The sequence below is a fragment of the Pristis pectinata genome, chromosome 40 (assembly GCF_009764475.1).
Source record: "Pristis pectinata isolate sPriPec2 chromosome 40, sPriPec2.1.pri, whole genome shotgun sequence".
Taxonomy (NCBI): Eukaryota; Metazoa; Chordata; class Chondrichthyes; order Rhinopristiformes; family Pristidae; genus Pristis; species Pristis pectinata.
Window position 1 is genome coordinate 7,730,008 of NC_067443.1, and position 16,734 is coordinate 7,746,741.

Sequence of the window (16,734 nt, forward strand, 5' to 3'; positions counted from 1 at the left end):
CTGGACCCTCTCCAGGGCCAGCACATCCTTCCTTAGATACAGGGCCCAAAATTGCTCTCACTATTCTAAATGTGGTCTGACCAACACCTTATAAAGCCTCAGCAGTACATCCTTGCTTTTATATTCTAGTCCTCTCGAGATGAATGCTAACATTGCATTTGCCTTCCTTACTACCAACTCAACCTGCAAGATAACCTGAAGGGAATCCTGCACTGGGACTCCCCAGTCCCTTTGCACCTCTGGTTTCTGAATTCTCTCCCCATTTAGAAAACGGTCTACACCTTTATTCTTCCTACCAAAGTGCAGAACCCCACACTTCCCTCCGCTGTATTCCACCTGCCACTTCTTTGCCCACTCTCCCAACCTGTCCAAGTCTTTCTGCAGATTCTCTGCCTCTGCAACACTACCTGTCCCTCCACCTGTCTTGGAATCGTCTGCAAACCTGGCCATGTTGCCCTCGGTTCCTTCATCCAGATCATTCAGGGTGAAAACTGGAACAGCGTTGACGTTGGAACAGTCCGATTTCTAAGCCCACCAGGTTCAGTGTTGCCCTTGAGGAAGGGAGTCTGCCCTCCCTGCTCCTTGTGAGGACAGAGCCAGGGCGCCGTTTCCTCTGAAACGGGCTGCGGGTGAAAGTAACTCCTCCCTTTCTCAGAAGCTGGTGGGGATTGGCAGTAGATGCCGGTCTTGCCCCACAGACCCTCACCTCAGGAGTGCCGTTAACTTAACCGAATTCAACTCAATCTCTGTAAACCCAAGGAGGATACAAATGTGGTCTGGACGTCCCGAGCAAGGAGGTCCGTTCAACTCATCGTGCATGTCCTGTCGTTAATGGTTCATGAATCTCTCCCTCCCCCTTCACCACCCGGGACAGGAATGGGTGGAGGTTAACACGGAATAATTTGGGGGTGTGGACCAGTGTATTCCAGGGAGACCGAGAGACTGAGGGATTCCCGAATGCAGTGCTGTGGGATGAATGTGGGGACAAACCTTCAGACTGGGAAGTGAAATGTAGATGGTTTAATGAAGCGCTGATCCTAGACTGCACACACAGGATGAGTTACTACAGAGATTCCATGTGATTCGAGGTCTCGGTTAGTTAATCAGCATCTTGAATCATTTTTAAAAAAGCCTTGTGCTTTCATTAAGTTTTCCTTCACGCACAGCCCTGGGAGACGGCGTTACAATCCACCCGCTGTTCCACGCCGCAGGCCGAGAGAGGCCGCAGGAACCTCACGCCTTCTTCAGGGAGACAGAGGGAGGCTCAGGAGCAGCAGCAGTAGCGTCAGCAGAGCTTGAGTCACGCCAGACAGCCTGAAGGAGCCCAGTCCCGGAGAGTGGGATGGAGCTGGGAGAGAGAGAGGCAGGTTATCCGACACACCCCCGGATCGGAATTCTGCACCAGCCGCGTTGTCCAAGGCCCGTTCATTTAAAGTGAGCCCCCCCCTCACTGTTTGCACTCCCCTCCCCCCTCCCTGCATTTATTTAGCTTCCCCTTAAAGTTCCCTCTGGTATTCACCTCCAGTGGGAGCGAGGTCCACGTTCCCGGCGATCTCTGGGGAGAGAAGTTCCTCCGGAATTCCCCACTGGATTTACCTGTTCCTGTGTGAAAACGGCAGCTCCTGTTCCTGCCCTTCCCCACTCTTTCACCAATACAGGGGCCCCCCTCGGCCTTCTCTCCTGTCCCCCCTCCACCCCCGGCCCCTTCCCCCTGCACCGCTCCACTGGCGGTTGGAGGCTCCGTGTCCTGCATTCCTTAAGCCCCCAGACCTCTTCCTCTGCTCAGCACTGTGACCAGCGGCGTGCACAGCCCTCCAGGTGAGGTACGAACCGACGGCCAGGCCTTTGCAGAGAGTCTTGATCCCTTCAGGGGGTGAGGGGAAGGCGAGGAGGGATGGAGGCGAGGGTCTCCTGCCTCCCTGAGGCCACTCCGGGACCCTCATACTGCTGGTCAGGGAGATACACAGGCAAGCCCCAGGAAACCTCTGTGTTCCTTGGTAGATGCTGCCAACCCCACCCCACACCTCCAGTGGGTTCGGCTTACTGACCAAGACGGTGGGCTGGCTGGGATTGGGTTGTGGGTCGGCTGTGGTGAGACTGGGTTTTAATTTTACACCCAAGCAGCTGCCTCCTCATCACTGAATCGTAACATTAACAGAGGCAGGGAGTGGCTGAAAGTTTTTGACTTTATGACTGGAGGTGTTGGAGGGTGTTTATACTGGGCGTCTGCACGTCTGCAGGACTGGGTACAGTTAGTTCTCCACCTACAGAACGAGATACCTGCCTTGGGAGGGACGTGGCGGAGGATGATCAATGGGTTCCCACGTTTCAATGTAGAACTGGGCTGTGGCCGTTGCTGACGAGGCCACCGCCTGTCCCCCGTCCCATCACCTCTTGAACCAGCGAGCTGGTGCGGACACCCCAGGGGCAGCTGGCAGAGGCCAGGGGGAGACGGGATGTTTGGGCGTTCCCCCTTTGGGCGTTCGGCAAACAGGAATAGCTACAGTTCTTATTCATTCTCCACATTGTTCTCAGAATGAAACAGGAGGCTGTTCAGCCCATCTGTTCCCTGCTGGAGCAATCCCATCAGTCTCATTAACCTGGTCATTAATCTGAATGCAGGGAGAATTCACAGCGGCCAATTCACCTACCAGCACATCGCTGGGATATTGGGGGGAAACCCACCCGGTCACAGGGAGAGTGTGCAAACTCCACCAGACAGCGGTGGAGGTGGGGATCGAACAGGGGTCTCTGGGGCTGCGACTCAGCAGCACCATGCTGCCCGGTCAGTTCTTGTGTTTTACCTGCTGCGGTGGTTTCTAAACTTATCTGCAGACTGAGAGTCTGGACTTACTCAATCGCTGTGCCATTGTCAGTGTTGGGACGGATACCCAGCGGGAGGGGGCGGAGACGGGGCACAGGGTCTCAGGATTATGGGTCAGTGATTCTGGACAGAGACGGGAAGGGACGCCTTCCCCGAGGGCTGTGGACCCTTGGGATCCCCATCCCTGGGGCTGTGGATACAGCGGCTGAGTGCACCCACACTGAGCACTCCGAGGAACCATCAGTCCTCAGGACTCCCTACAAATGCAGAGGAAGCGGGGTACTGAAGGTTGTTGAGGCCGAGGCAGAGGGATCCTCGATGATCTTCCCGAAATCGGGCAGCAGGTTTGAGGGGCCGATTGGCCTCCTTCCCCCAGCCCCACCCAGTCACTCACACCAATAGCTGCTGGTCTTTGTCATTGTGGGGATCCCCAGTGCCTCCCTCACGGCAGCCCGCTGCTCCTCGCTCGCCTGCGCCAGCTGAGCCTCAGTGATGGACGCCGCGCTCTCCGGCGACAGTTTCTTCAGCTGGGACACGGACAGGGCCTGCGATGGAAACAACACCTGATCACTGCATGTCTGCCCCGCCCCACACCCCCAACCCCAGGGGACCCCCCACCTACTGTCCCCCCCAAACCCCAGTCACCTCCAGGGGACCCCCAGCTACTACCCCCCCCAACCCCCCAGTCACCAGGGGACCCCCAGCCATTCTCCCCCAACCCCCAGTCACCTCCAGGGGATCCCCAGATATTGCTCCCCCCCCCTCAAACCCCAGTCACCTCCAGGGGACCCCCAGCTACTACCCCCCCAACCCCCAGTCACCTCCAGGGGACCCCCAGGCCACTCTCCCCCGACTCCCAGTCACCTCCAGGGACCCCCAGCTACTGCCCCCCAATCCCCAGTCACCTCCAGGGGACCCCCCAACCACTGCCCCCAACCCCTAATCACCTCCAGGGGACCCCCAGCTACTGTACCCCCACCCCCCCAACCTCCAGAAGGGACCCTGGGTTACCAGCCCTGCCTCACTGCCCTCAGTGGAGGGCAGCAAAGAGGCATGCAGAGCATTGTGGGTCAGGAGTCACCTATTGACCAGACCAGGGTGGGGCAGTGGGGACACCCCCGACACACCCGCGGTCACTGTTACTGAGGTGCCCCTGGTGTTCCAGGCGGTGGGGCTCCCACTCGGACCTCCAGCTCGGGTTAGTTCAACTCGAGCGGTGAACTCACCGCCCCTCGGGTGGTCAGAGGTGGTTTTGGGGAGTCCTTTAGAGGCAAGGTCTAGTGAGGGGGTCCCAGAGTCCAGGGCCGGGGCATGAGGGAGTAGGTGAAAGGGAGGGGCTGCAGGCGGTTACAGAGAGGTGTGGGTCGGTGAGGGTTCAGCGGGGTGGGTGAACCAGTGACCAGGAGCCAGGGAGCTGGGTTAATCGTTCGGGACCAGGAAGGCGCCTCAGGTCGCAGTGCTGGAGCTACAACTGGCATCGTCAAGGAGCAGGGGCTCCGAGAGGCGGGCCCAGCAGGGAACCGCTCCGCGGTGCTCCCCGTCCCCCTCAGCCCCAGGAGCACTCACCGGGAACCTGTCGGCTGGGATGAGACTCATGGCCTGGCTGCTGATGAACGGCATCATCGTGGGATCCAGGCTCTTCAGGTCCTTGGCACTGGCTCCGGCTGCGGGGGTCGGAGAGGGGAGACAGGCTGGTCAACGGGGTGAGGCAGTGCCCTGCTGCCGCGCTGTGCATCCTGCACTGGGGTCTCGTCCGGAGGACAAGATCCTTCACACCCAGTCTTCCTCGCCGCCGCCCCCACCCAACGGTGCGGCGCTCCCTCCTCGCAGCCCCCCTCACCCAACAGTGCGGCGCTCCCTCCTCGCCGCCCCCACCCAACAGCGCGGCGCTCCCTCCTCGCCGCGCCCCCGGGAGGGAGCTGCTCCATGGGAGAGTGAGACGCTGACTGACCAAGAACGGCTGGCTTTACCAGCGATGGTGCCAAGCTCTGTGAAGTCCGCTTCCTTCCAGTCGGAAATGCTGCCGAAGACGCGGACCGCTTTGGCCTTCAGTGCATCCAGGGTGTCGGATCCGCAGGGCAGCTTCCCCAGGCTCCCGGCTGCCAAGCTGTCACACGGGAAGGCAGAGTCAGGGAGTGACGCTCCCTCCGTACGTCCCATCCCTCCCAGGACAGGGAACGTTCCCATTCACCTCCCCCCCCCCTCTCCCCCAAACACCCCTGGCTCCCTCCAGTGCAAGTCCAGCAGGAGGGGTGAGTGAGTGAGGCCGGGGGGTGGGGCGGTGGTGGTGGTGGCTGAGGAAGCGGGGGCAGTGAGTGAGGTGGGAGGACCGGGGGTCTGATGGATGATGAGACAGCGTGTAGGATTCCAGGGGTGGGTGAGATTACGGAGCAGTCCGGGGTACGGTGGGGTGGGGGGATGGTGAGCGAGTGAGGCGGGGTGGGTGGGATTACAGGACAGTATGGTGGGGCAGACACTGGTCTCCCTGCGTGTGTCAGACTGCAGCCTTGGCGGGTGAAATGCCATCCGACACTTCACCGGGCGGGAGTCAGGTTGGGAACTTCCCTGACCTTACCTGCGGGGAACAGTCCCGTGTCTGAAGGCAGCAAGAGCGCTGATCCACCCCACCTGGGGCAGGGGTGCAGCCCCGGGGGAGGGTGTCCCACCTGGGGCAGGGCGTGCAGCCCCGGGGGAGGGTGTCCCACCTGGGGCAGGGCGTGCAGCCCCGGGGGAGCTGGGCTCACCTGAATTCTTTGTCCTGTAGCTGGGAGATGAAGGATGGATTCATCGCACAGGCGAAGATCCCCAGCCCGCTGAGCTCGAAGGATTGCATGGAAGTGGCAGTTATCCCACTGAGGGTCAGGCAGCGTTCCAGCACAGCGCTCCGCTGGGGTTCGGAGGCAACGATGGAATCAGTAATGAGAGAAGGTGCAGGGTGATCCCAGCAACCCCATCCGTAACAACTCTCCTCATGCCCATCGTGGTACCTTCCCTCTCGCTAACCCCGGGGTCACTGGGCAGTGATGGGGAGCTGATTCCCCCCCTCTCTCTAACCCCGGGGTCACTGGGCAGTGACGGGGAGCTGATTCCCCCCCTCTCGCTAACCCCGGGGTCACTGGGCAGTGACGGGGAGCAGGAACCCCGGCTGATAACCATTCGTCTCCCATGGGGAAAGTTCAGTTTCAGATCCCTGTGTCTCTTCCCTCCCATCCCCTGGGAACTTCATCCCTGCCGGTCCTTCCAACCGCCCCCACACCCCCTCAACTCCCGGCACATGATGCTGTGACTCTCCCTCCAGCAAAGCCCAACGGTTGATGTCCTCACCATGACTCAGTCCCAGACCACCCCTTCTCCGCTCCGCGCCCCCTTCCCTTCCTCCCTCCCCTCTCGCTGCCCCCCCCCCCCCACCTCCCCATCCATCCGCACCCTGCGGTTCCCTCCCTGCCACCCTCGGCCTCCTCTCCGATCAGACCCCCCCACCACCCGTCCCCCCCTCTCTGCCCTGGGTGAGGGGAGGGAAGTACCTGCTCCTGTGTCCATGCCTGACAAGCCGAGATAGCGTCCAGCGTGTCGATAGAGCTCAGGTCGAGGGTCCCCAGCTCGCTCGGCAACAGCGTGGTGCTGATACAGTTCAGGGCCGCGATGTTGTCGGGGGTGAAGCCGGACACTGGTCCCCACGTCTGCAATACACACAGCGGCAGTGACCCCCTCACACCCGCAGTCCGGGGGGAGCGCTGGGGGAGTGGGGCGGTGGTGAGGGAGCGCTGCGGTAACCCTGCGAGCGGCCGGTTGCCCCCTCGGCGGGCTCCCCGCCCGTTGCCCCCCCCCCTACCGGCGGGCTCCCCGCCCGTTGCCCCCCCCCCCCACCGGCGGGCTCCCCGCCCGTTGCCCCCCCCCCTACCGGCGGGCTCCCCGCCCGTTGCCCCCCCCCTACCGGCGGGCTCCCCGCCCGTTGCCCCCCCCACCGGCGGGCTCCCCGCCCGTTGCCCCCCCCCCCACCGGCGGGCTCCCCGCCCGTTGCCCCCCCCCACCGGCGGGCTCCCCGCCCGTTGCCCCTACCTCAATGGCCTTGTCCTTCAGAGCCAGGAGCTGCTCCTTGGAGAAGCCGCCGACGGCCCCCAGCACGTCGACCGTGTCCTCGAAGGTCTGCGCCGACATGCACGCCAGCTCCGCGGCGCTCCACTCACTGTTGGCCTCCCCCAGCTCCTGGATCTCCTCGCTGCTCGGCTGCACCGGGCACGGACTCGCTGCCACGCAGGAACCCAGGGTCAGTCTCCCTCGTGGTCCGGCCACCGGGGGAATGAGACAGCCGAGCCCTGCATTTACCTGGCACCCTCCCCTTCCCTGCGCCGACTCCGCAAGCGCCGATGGCCTCCTCACTGCCCCCAGCGCCCTCTCCCCGCACCCGTTCTCTCACGTACCGCTGCCTCCACCATCCGCTACAACAACACTCGGACAGGCACACGGATAGGAAAGGTTTAGAGGGATATGGGCCAAACACTGACAAATGGAGCATCTTGGTCGGCATGGACCAGTTGGGCCGAAGGGCCTGTTTCTGTGCTGTACGACTCCGTATCCCATCTCTCCCCCTCTCTCTGCCCTTCCCTTCCCACCTCCCTGTATCCTCACTCCACTCCTCTCCCTGCCACCCAGGACATCTACAACAGGCGATGTCCATCATCAGGGACCCCCACCATCCGGGCCGTGCCCTCTTCTCGATGTTGCCATCGGGCAGCGGGTCCAGGAGCCTGAAGACCCACACCTCACGGTTCAACAACAGCGTCCTCCTCACCGCCCTCAGGTTGCCGAACCCGAGAAACCCCAACACTGCCTCGGACTGGATTCCCTTCTCTCTCTCAACCTGCACCAGTGTCGTTATGTCTATTTTGTTGTTTCGTTTTGCATGTGTGTCAGTTCATGTTAGTCTGACCTGTGTCTGTTAATGTGCTGCGAAAAGCTGATTTTCATTTATACCCAGGGTATGTCTGCCTGGGACAATGAACAAGCCCTCCCTCCCTCCCCTCTCTACTTCCCTCCCTCCCTCCCTTCTCTACCTCCCTCCCTTCTCTACCTCCCTCCCCTCTCTACCTCCCTCCCCTCTCTACCTCCCTCCCTCCCCTCTCTACTTCCCTCCCTCCCTCCCCTCTCTACCTCCCTCCCTCCCTCCCCTCTCTACCTCCCTCCCTCCCTCCCTTCTCTACCTCCCTCCCTTCTCTACCTCCCTCCCCTCTCTACCTCCCTCCCCTCTCTACCTCCCTCCCTCCCCTCTCTACTTCCCTCCCTCCCTCCCCTCTCTACCTCCCTCCCTCCCCTCTCTACCTCCCTCCCCTCCCTTTACCTCCCTCCCTCCCTCCCTTCTCTACCTCCCTCCCTTCTCTACCTCCCTCCCCTCTCTACCTCCCTCCCTCCCCTCTCTACTTCCCTCCCTCCCTCCCCTCTCTACCTCCCTCCCTCCCTCCCCTCTCTACCTCCCTCCCTCCCCTCTCTACCTCCCTCCCTCCCTCCCTCCCCTCTCTACCTCCCTCCCTCCCTCCCTTCTCTACCTCCCTCCCTCCCCTTTCTACCTCCCTCCCTCCCCTCTCTACCTCCCTCCCTCCCCTCCCCTCTCTACCTCCCTCCCCTCCCTACCTCCCTCCCCTCCCTACCTCCCTCCCCTCTCTACCTCCCTCCCCAAGTCACTGGCTGTGGTGAGGGAGGTGGAGGATGAGTTCCCACTGACAGGTGGAGCAAGCCCGAGGGGCGGGGGTGCGAGGTTTCAGTCTGGGTGGAAGGGGAGGGAGGGAGTGAGGGGAGGAAGGGGAGGGAGGGACTCACCTGCCCTCCTCCTGCGGGCACCAGCCTCCGCTGCCAGCTCCTGCTGGAGGATCTGGAAGATTTTCTTCCTCACGCTGCCGAGGTGGAAGCCGGTCTGGAATTCCGGAGAGGTGTCGGGGGGCTGCGAGGGGAGGGAGGCCGCCACGTCCAGCAGGGCTTCCTTAACGTCGCTCTGCAACGGGAGACAGCGGCGCGTCACATCGGGGAAGGGGTCCTCAGCGACAGGATTTCCTTCCCACCCCCTCCCCTCCTCCTCCCCCCCCCCCACCCCCATCCACACAAAAGCCCGTTCACCTACACTGCCGCTCGGCAAGACCCCACAAATAAGAACCAATCAGTCCGTCTCCACCGTCAGCAGAGTCAAGGCAGGAGGAGGCCTTTCTGCCCCTCGAACCCGTGCACCGTTCAGTAGAATCACGGCCGATTTTTCCACCCCCCCCCCTCCACGTTTCCAGGCCGCGGGACGCCTCAGTAGGCGAGAATCCACTTCAGGTGAGCCTCTTCCCCAGTGCTGACGCGGGGTGTGGGAGCTGGAAGGTTAACAGTTCTTCCCCTCCACAGACGCTGCCTGACCTGCTGTGTGTTTCTGCCGGTTTCTGCTTTTATCTCAGGTTTCCAGCCTCTGCAGTCCCCCGCCCCCCAATGATTAGATGGACATTTTCCCAGCCCCGGATACCTCTCCGGGGCAGGGAATTCGGAAGGTTAGAATTTTCGATGTCAGCTGACTGTGCCCTCCCCAGATCCGAGTGTGAACTGCCAGACACTGGGATCCCAGTGCGGGCTGCAGGCTGGCGGGGGTCTCAGTGGTGCCTGGGTGTAACATTCAGGTTGTACTTGCCGTTCCTGCCCAGGGAGCTGGGGGGTTGGGGGGGTGGGGGGGAGGGCTAAGTGCTGTGCGCCAGGTGTGAAGTGCACTCACCGTGTTGGCTAGCTGCAGCAGAGTCTGCTCATCCAGCAGGGTTATCATGGGCCCGAGCGAGGTCACCGTGTCCGACGTCCACTGAGAGGCATCTCTGGGGAGGGGCAGAAGACAGCCACCGGTCACGGCATTTACATAGCGCCCTTTCAGAAGCGTGATATCGAAGGCCGGGTGACCAGGGCACCGGGCACACAGGGAGGCTTGTTCAAGTTGGAGGTTATTGTCTTATTAATGAGAGGGAGGGGCGGCGTGTTTAGATCAGAATAGCAGGGATTTGGGGATTGTGGAGCTGGAGGGAGTCACGGAGATGGCGAGGGGTGTAGAGGCCGGAGGGGGTCACGGGGATGGGTGTAGGGGCTGGATGGGGTCACGGAGACGGGGAGGTGTGTAGGGGCCAGAGGGGGTCACAGAGACGGGGAGGGCTGTAGGGGCCGGAATGGGTCACAGAGATGGGGAGGGGTGTAGGGGCCAGAGGGGGTCACAGAGACGGGGAGGGCTGTAGGGGCCAGAATGGGTCACAGAGACGGGGAGGGGTGTAGGGGCCGGAGGGGGTCACGGAGATGACAAGGGGTGTAGGGGCAGGAGGGGGTCACGGCAAGGGGTGTAGGGGCAGGAGGGGTGGGTACTGCGATGGGGAGGGCTCCCGCCACGTTTCTGTCACCGGCTGGGGTTCCACAGCCCCAGGCAGCCTCGCCCATCCCCGCCCCTGTGACGGCGCCGGCGGACACGCGTGCCCCGATCCCACTGGGAAGCACCGCTGCACTCCCCGCCGGTGCTGGCGTTTGGGTTGTGTGGCCCACAGCACCGTCCCCGTTTACCAGCTGGATCAGCTGGCTGAACGTGAACCACAGTCTGGTCTGGGGACACGTCCCCACTGCAGGTAACGGAGGAAAGCCAGCCTGGTCAGGCAGCACACCCCGCCCCCATCCCCTCCCCCCTCGCTGCTGCAGGTCGTTAAAGCAACCTCACCCCTGGGTTTGGAGCAGCCTCCTGGCCAGGATGCTTCTTGCAGTTGGGCAGAATTGTTTGCACTTGATGAGCTGTTGGAGCGAGGCGTTGAAGGCATCCTCGGGCAGCTCCGTGATATTCTGTCCCGTGAAGCCACACACCAGCGCTCCCAGTTTAGTGACGGCCTTTCCATTCAGAGCAGATAGAGGCAGGTTCTGCAACAGGACAAGTGATCGGCTCAAACTGTGGCAGCTACCGGGGGTCACTGTGGTGGGATGGGTAGTGCCTCCAGCTTCCCCTGAAGCTCCCTCCGCCCTGTTCCATCACACACTCCAGGGGTCAGACACAGGGTGAAGCTCCCTCCACACCGTCCTGTCACACACTCCCGGGGTCAGGCACAGGGTGAAGCTCCCTCCGCACCGTCCCGTCACACACTCCCGGGGTCAGGCACAGGGTGAAGCTCCCTCCGCACCGTCCCGTCACACACTCCCGGGGTCAGGCACAGGGTGAAGCTCCCTCCGCACCGTCCCGTCACACACTCCCGGGGTCAGGCACAGGGTGAAGCTCCCTCCGCACCGTCCCGTCACACACTCCCGGGGTCAGGCACAGGGTGAAGCTCCCTCCGCACCGTCCCGTCACACACTCCCGGGGTCAGGCACAGGGTGAAGCTCCCTCCGCACCGTCCCGTCACACACTCCCGGGGTCAGGCACAGGGTGAAGCTCCCTCCGCACCGTCCCGTCACACACTCCCGGGGTCAGGCACAGGGTGAAGCTCCCTCCGCACCGTCCCGTCACACACTCCCGGGGTCAGACACAGGGTGAAGCTCCCTCCGCACCGTCCCGTCACACACTCCCGGGGTCAGACACAGGGTGAAGCTCCCTCCGCACCATCCCATCACACACTCCCGGGGTCAGACACAGCACAGAGTAGAAAACGAACCAGGTTAGATGTTCCCATCGGGGGCTCCCTCTGAGCTGACTGAGTCCTTCTGCTGAGATTACCTCCATGCCCGTCTGTCCCTGCGGAGGGAGCAGGAGGTGTCCTCCACATTGCCCCTTTGCTTTAAGAGACGATGCCACATGACTGACCAGCTGAGTCCCCTCTGTGGGCAATGCTGTGTCAGGCGGACCCCTGCAGCAGGGTTTTACATCGGATCAGGGAGTTCTGGAGCACCGGTCATTTCTACAGCCTGGCCGAGCCTGCTCTCCATGTGTACGGGGGGTGGGGGGGTTGCGGGTGTGGGGTGTGAGAGGCTGCACCCACTCCTTCAGTATTCGAAGGGGCTGCTCTTCACCTTCTGGCTGTAATTCAGCCCCGCGCTCCCGAGACTGATCGTCTCACACAGCAGGGAAACAGGCCCTTCGGCCCAACTCGTCCATGCTGACCTATCTAAGCTAGTCCCTTTTGCCAGTGTTTGGCCCATATCCCTCTAAACCTCTCCTGTCCGTGTACCTGTCCAAGTGTTGTTACTGTACCTGCCTCATCCACTTCCTCTGGCAGCTCGTTCCACACACCCACCACCCTCTGGGGTGAAAAACCTGTCCTTCGGGTCCCCTTTAAATCTTCCTCCTCTCATCTTAAACCTGTACCCTGTAGGTTTAGACTCCCCGACCCTGGGGACAAGATGGTGACCTTATCGGTGCCCCTCATGATGTTATAAACCTCTATAAGGTCACCCCTCAGCCTCCTTCACTCCAGGGAAAACAGTCCCGGCCTGTCCCGTCTCTCCCCATAACTCAAGCCCTCCAGTCCCGGTAACATCCTCGTGAATCTTTTCCAGCCCCTCTCCAGCTTAATCCCACCCTTCCTATATCTGGGTGACCAGAACTGCACAGAGTGCTCCAGGGGTGGTCTCACCAACGACTTGTACGGCTGTAACAGGACGTCCCATCAGTGCTCCATCCAATGAAGGCCAGTGTGCCGAATGCCTTCTTCGCCACCCTGTCCGCCTGATCTTTGGCCCCCCCCCCCAACCCCGTGCAGTGGAGGGGGTGGGGGGATCAGTCGCGGGACCTCCTCATGGGTGTGGCCAGGGTGGCCATTCGAAGGACAAGGAGAGCTGTGCTCGAGCTGACTCCCTGCCCCTCTCCGAGGGTATGTCCGTGCACAGTGTCTTTGCAGGGGGGGAGGATGGTGTATCTCGGCTCCCTGGAAGCCTTCTGGGATGGGTGGCCACCACAAGGGCGGGAGTGCATCCTGGACAATGGGAATAAGCCATTATGGAACAAAATGCAACCCAAAACGCACACTGGGTGGGTGCTGGACATCCAGGTCTGAGTGTGACGTGCAGGACCAGCTCAGTGTGTGTGTACAGGGTGACTGAGTGCCCCCCTCCCTGACCCACTACCTACCAAGCAGCGCAGGGCGCGATCCAGCAGCAAGCCCCGGACCGGAGAACTCCACGGCAGCAGCTGCAGGTCCACCTCTGCCATCCGCCCCAGGAACGCACTGCAGTTGTTGCCGTAGACACGGCTGATCGCCTGTTCCCTGTGGTGGGGGGAGAGGGACGGTGAAACAGGCTCTCAGCCCCAACACACCCCACCCACGGCCTGCGTGCGTGCTGACGCACACACACACACACACGCGCGCGCGCACACACAGTAACACTCAGGATGACACACATATCCCCAGCTCACTATGACTCAGAGCCAACAGACAAGACCAGAGAAATGAGAGGAGGGGTCACCTCACAGACTCTGGCTGCCAACAATCCCACAGCCCCAGATGATTAACTGTGGCCCAGCAGGCAGCTGTCCCACTGAGGGAGGGGTGGTGAGGAGGGAGCGCCGCACTGTGGGAGGGGCAGTGAGGAGGGAGTGCCACAGGAGGGGCGGTGAGGAGGGAGCGCCGCACTGTGGGAGGGGCAGTGAGGAGGGAGCGCCACGGGAGGGGCGGTGAGGAGGGAGCGCCGCACTGTGGGAGGGGCGGTGAGGAGGGAGCGCCGCACTGTGGGAGGGGCGGTGAGGAGGGAGCGCCGCACTGTGGGAGGGGCGGTGAGGAGGGAGCGCCGCACTGTGGGAGGGGCGGTGAGGAGGGAGCGCCGCACTGTGGGAGGGGCGGTGAGGAGGGAGCGCCGCACTGTGGGAGGGGCGGTGAGGAGGGAGCGCCGCACTGTGGGAGGGGCGGTGAGGAGGGAGCGCCGCACTGTGGGAGGGGCGGTGAGGAGGGAGCGCCGCACTGTGGGAGGGGCGGTGAGGAGGGATTGCCACGGGAGGGGCGGTGAGGAGGGAGCGCCGCACTGTGGGAGGGGCGGTGAGGAGGGAGCGCCGCACTGTGGGAGGGGCGGTGAGGAGGGAGCGCCGCACTGTGGGAGGGGCGGTGAGGAGGGAGCGCCGCACTGTGGGAGGGGCGGTGAGGAGGGAGCGCCGCACTGTGGGAGGGGCGGTGAGGAGGGAGCGCCGCACTGTGGGAGGGGCGGTGAGGAGGGATTGCCGCGGGAGGGGCAGTGAGGAGGGAGCGCCATGGGAGAGGCAGTACTTTGAAACTTCCTCAAAGGAGTTGCAATGAACTGTGCAATGAGCAGGGCTTGGGAGCAAGGAAGGTGACGAGGAAGAGGAAGTATCCCTTGGCACGGAATGGCCGAATCCCTCGCATACAACACAGCTCATTGGGCACCCCGGCAGTGACCTTACACTTACCCCAGGTAGAGCAGGATTGCACTAGGAATGGTGTTCGATAAGGTGTCCAATGTCTGGCTGTTAACACTTGCTGGCAGCTTGTTAATGGTGTCCTTCAGCTTTTGCCCTGCACACGTCAACTGGAAGAAAGAAATCAGTTGGAGTGGGGGGGAGACTCTGGCTCTAGCAGCGGGGGGGAGTTCCCCAGACCCAAGTCACCTGTGCTGCAGATCAAGGGGAACTGGAGGAGTCCGATACTTAGACTTCTGGAAGGCAATCGATAAGGAGCAGCACGACAGAAACCATCCTATCCGGATGCATCGCGGCTTGGTACGGTAACTGCTCTGCCGGGGACCACAAGAAACTGCAGGGTTGTGGACACAGCCCAGCACGTCACGGACACCAGCCTGGGCTGTTTCCTGAATTGGTAATAACTAGTGGAGGGTCACCAGGCCTCAACAATGAACCTCTGCATTAATGACTTGGCTGGTGTTAGTAAAAGCTGAAATCAGAGCAATACTGGCTCAATGGAGATGTGGACTGTGTCTGGGTGGAGCCAGGAAACATGGTGGGAGTTGTCTAGAGCTTCCAGTCAGTGCTGCTGATGTAGGGGATTGGTAAATTGGTTTATTATTGTCACATGTACCGAGATACAATGAAAAACTTTGTTTTGCCTGCCATCCACACAGATCATTTCATCACGTCAGTGCATCGAGGTAGTACAAGGGAAAACAATAGCGGAATGCAGAATAAAGTGTTACAGTTACAGAGAAAGTGCAGTGCAGGCAGACAATAAGGTGCAAGGTCATAAGATTGTGAGGTCAAGAGTCCATCTAATCATACTAGGGGACTGTTCAATATTCTTATAACAGCGGGGTAGAAGCTGTCCTTGAGCCTGGTGGTACGTGCTTTCAGGCTTTTGTATCTTCTGCCCAATGGGAGGAGGGAGAAGAGAGAATGTCTGGGGTGGGAGGGGTCATTGATTATGTTGGCTGCTTTCCCGAGGCAGCGAGAAGTGCAGACAGAGTCCACGGAGAGTTCATCAAACAAGGAATCTAAGATGCAGGAGGCTAGAGTCTGAGGGTAATCATCAGATGTTACGTTGCTCCTGTCTGATGGTGTTACTCTGCACTTGCAGATTTTAATCCACGAACCAAAGCAGCGATTGGATTGGGTAGGATGATCTCCTGGAGTGTGTGTGGGAAGGCCAAGCCTTCTCACCTAGTGTGACCGGGGTTGCAGACAGAGGGTGGAGAGTGTACGAGGTGAGTGAGGTGTTACCTGGCTCCTCGACAGCCACGTGGTGTTGCCCAGGGCCTGGCCCATCTGCGTCCCGAACTGGTCACTGTAGGTAGCGAGCATCTCGCAGGTCACGCCCTGAGTCAGGGGCCCCAGCTGACTGTGGGCGATAAAGAGTTACATCACACCGGATGAAGACCGCCACAGGCGCCACCCTCACCAACGCACGAGGCTGCAGAGAGCGGTGGGACTTGACCAGTTCCACCAGGGGTACAGCTCTCCCCACCACGCAGGACATCTACAACAGGTGACATCTCAGGAAGGCAACGTCCATCATCAGGGGCCCCCACCATCCGGGCCGTGCCCTCTTCTCAATGCTGCCATCAGGCAGGAGGTACAGGAGCTTGAAGACCCACACCTCGAGGTTCAACAACAGCTTCTTCCCCATTGCCCTCAGGTTCTTGAACCCACCAGAGAAACCCCAACACTGCCTCGGACTGGATTTCTTTTTCTCTCTCAACTTGCACTGGTGTTATGTTTAATTTGTCGTGTAAGTTATGTAGAATTTGGGTCATTTCGGCGAACATCAGACTTCGGAGCAGCTAAGTGTTTTTTTTCTCTTTCTCTAATCGGAAATAGCAGGGCTCAAGTGCGCAGGTGCGTGACGTAAGTGGGTAGCGCGCGCGAGAGGTTTAAAAAGAAGACCGCCATATCCAGCGGGCAGCGTTCGGAGCAGGCAGCGAAGTGAGAGGGAGCAAGTGGTTGAGCTTTGGCTCAACGGGCTTAGGCGAAAACGGGTAAGAGGCGAGATTTACAGAGCGAGGTAAGTTACTAGTTATTTTAGTAACATTAGACAGTGGCATAGCAGTATGCATGTGGGATTAGTTTCATGTTTGGAGTGCCAGATGTGGGGACCGTGGGAGACTACCAGCCTCCCCGATGACTACATCTGCACAAAGTGCATTGAGATGCAGCTCCTCAGGGATCGTGTTAGGGACCTGGACCTGCAGCTCAATGACCTTCGGCTGATTAGGGAGAGTGAGGAGGAGATAGACAGAAGCTATAAAGAATTTGTAGAGAGTACCACTGTGGCGGTCCCCCTCAAAAATCGGTATCTCATTTTAGATTCTGTTGGAGAGGATGACCCGACAGAGGAAGACCACGGCAAACGGGACTTTGGCACCGTGCCTGGTGCCGTGGTCCAGCGGGCTAGGAGAAATGCAGTGGTTATTGGGGATTCTATAGTGAGGGCAATAGATAAGAGGTTCTGCGAACCTGACAACAATACCCGGATGGTGTGTTGCCTCCTTGGTGCCAGGGTACGGGATGTTCTGAGGGAGAGGGTGATCAGCCAGAAGTCTTGGTACATGTA

At 60.7% G+C, this 16,734-nt stretch overlaps 1 protein-coding gene across 1 annotated transcript in view; it reads right to left on the bottom strand.

Moving 5' to 3' along the window:
* Positions 1–864: 864 nt before the first annotated feature.
* LOC127587414 (otoancorin-like) overlaps positions 865–16,734 on the bottom strand; it is a 69,139-nt gene continuing 53,269 nt past the window's right edge. The window contains exons 31-43 of the mRNA XM_052045711.1: positions 15,405–15,522; positions 14,145–14,263; positions 12,858–12,993; positions 10,527–10,720; positions 9,558–9,651; positions 8,639–8,810; positions 6,884–7,071; positions 6,349–6,504; positions 5,569–5,711; positions 4,795–4,931; positions 4,391–4,488; positions 3,219–3,369; positions 865–1,348 (exon numbers count right to left, since the gene is read on the bottom strand). Coding sequence (XP_051901671.1) covers positions 1,245–1,348; positions 3,219–3,369; positions 4,391–4,488; positions 4,795–4,931; positions 5,569–5,711; positions 6,349–6,504; positions 6,884–7,071; positions 8,639–8,810; positions 9,558–9,651; positions 10,527–10,720; positions 12,858–12,993; positions 14,145–14,263; positions 15,405–15,522 — 1,810 coding nt within the window. The 3' untranslated portion in view covers positions 865–1,244. The remainder of the gene's footprint in view (positions 1,349–3,218; positions 3,370–4,390; positions 4,489–4,794; positions 4,932–5,568; positions 5,712–6,348; positions 6,505–6,883; positions 7,072–8,638; positions 8,811–9,557; positions 9,652–10,526; positions 10,721–12,857; positions 12,994–14,144; positions 14,264–15,404; positions 15,523–16,734) is intronic.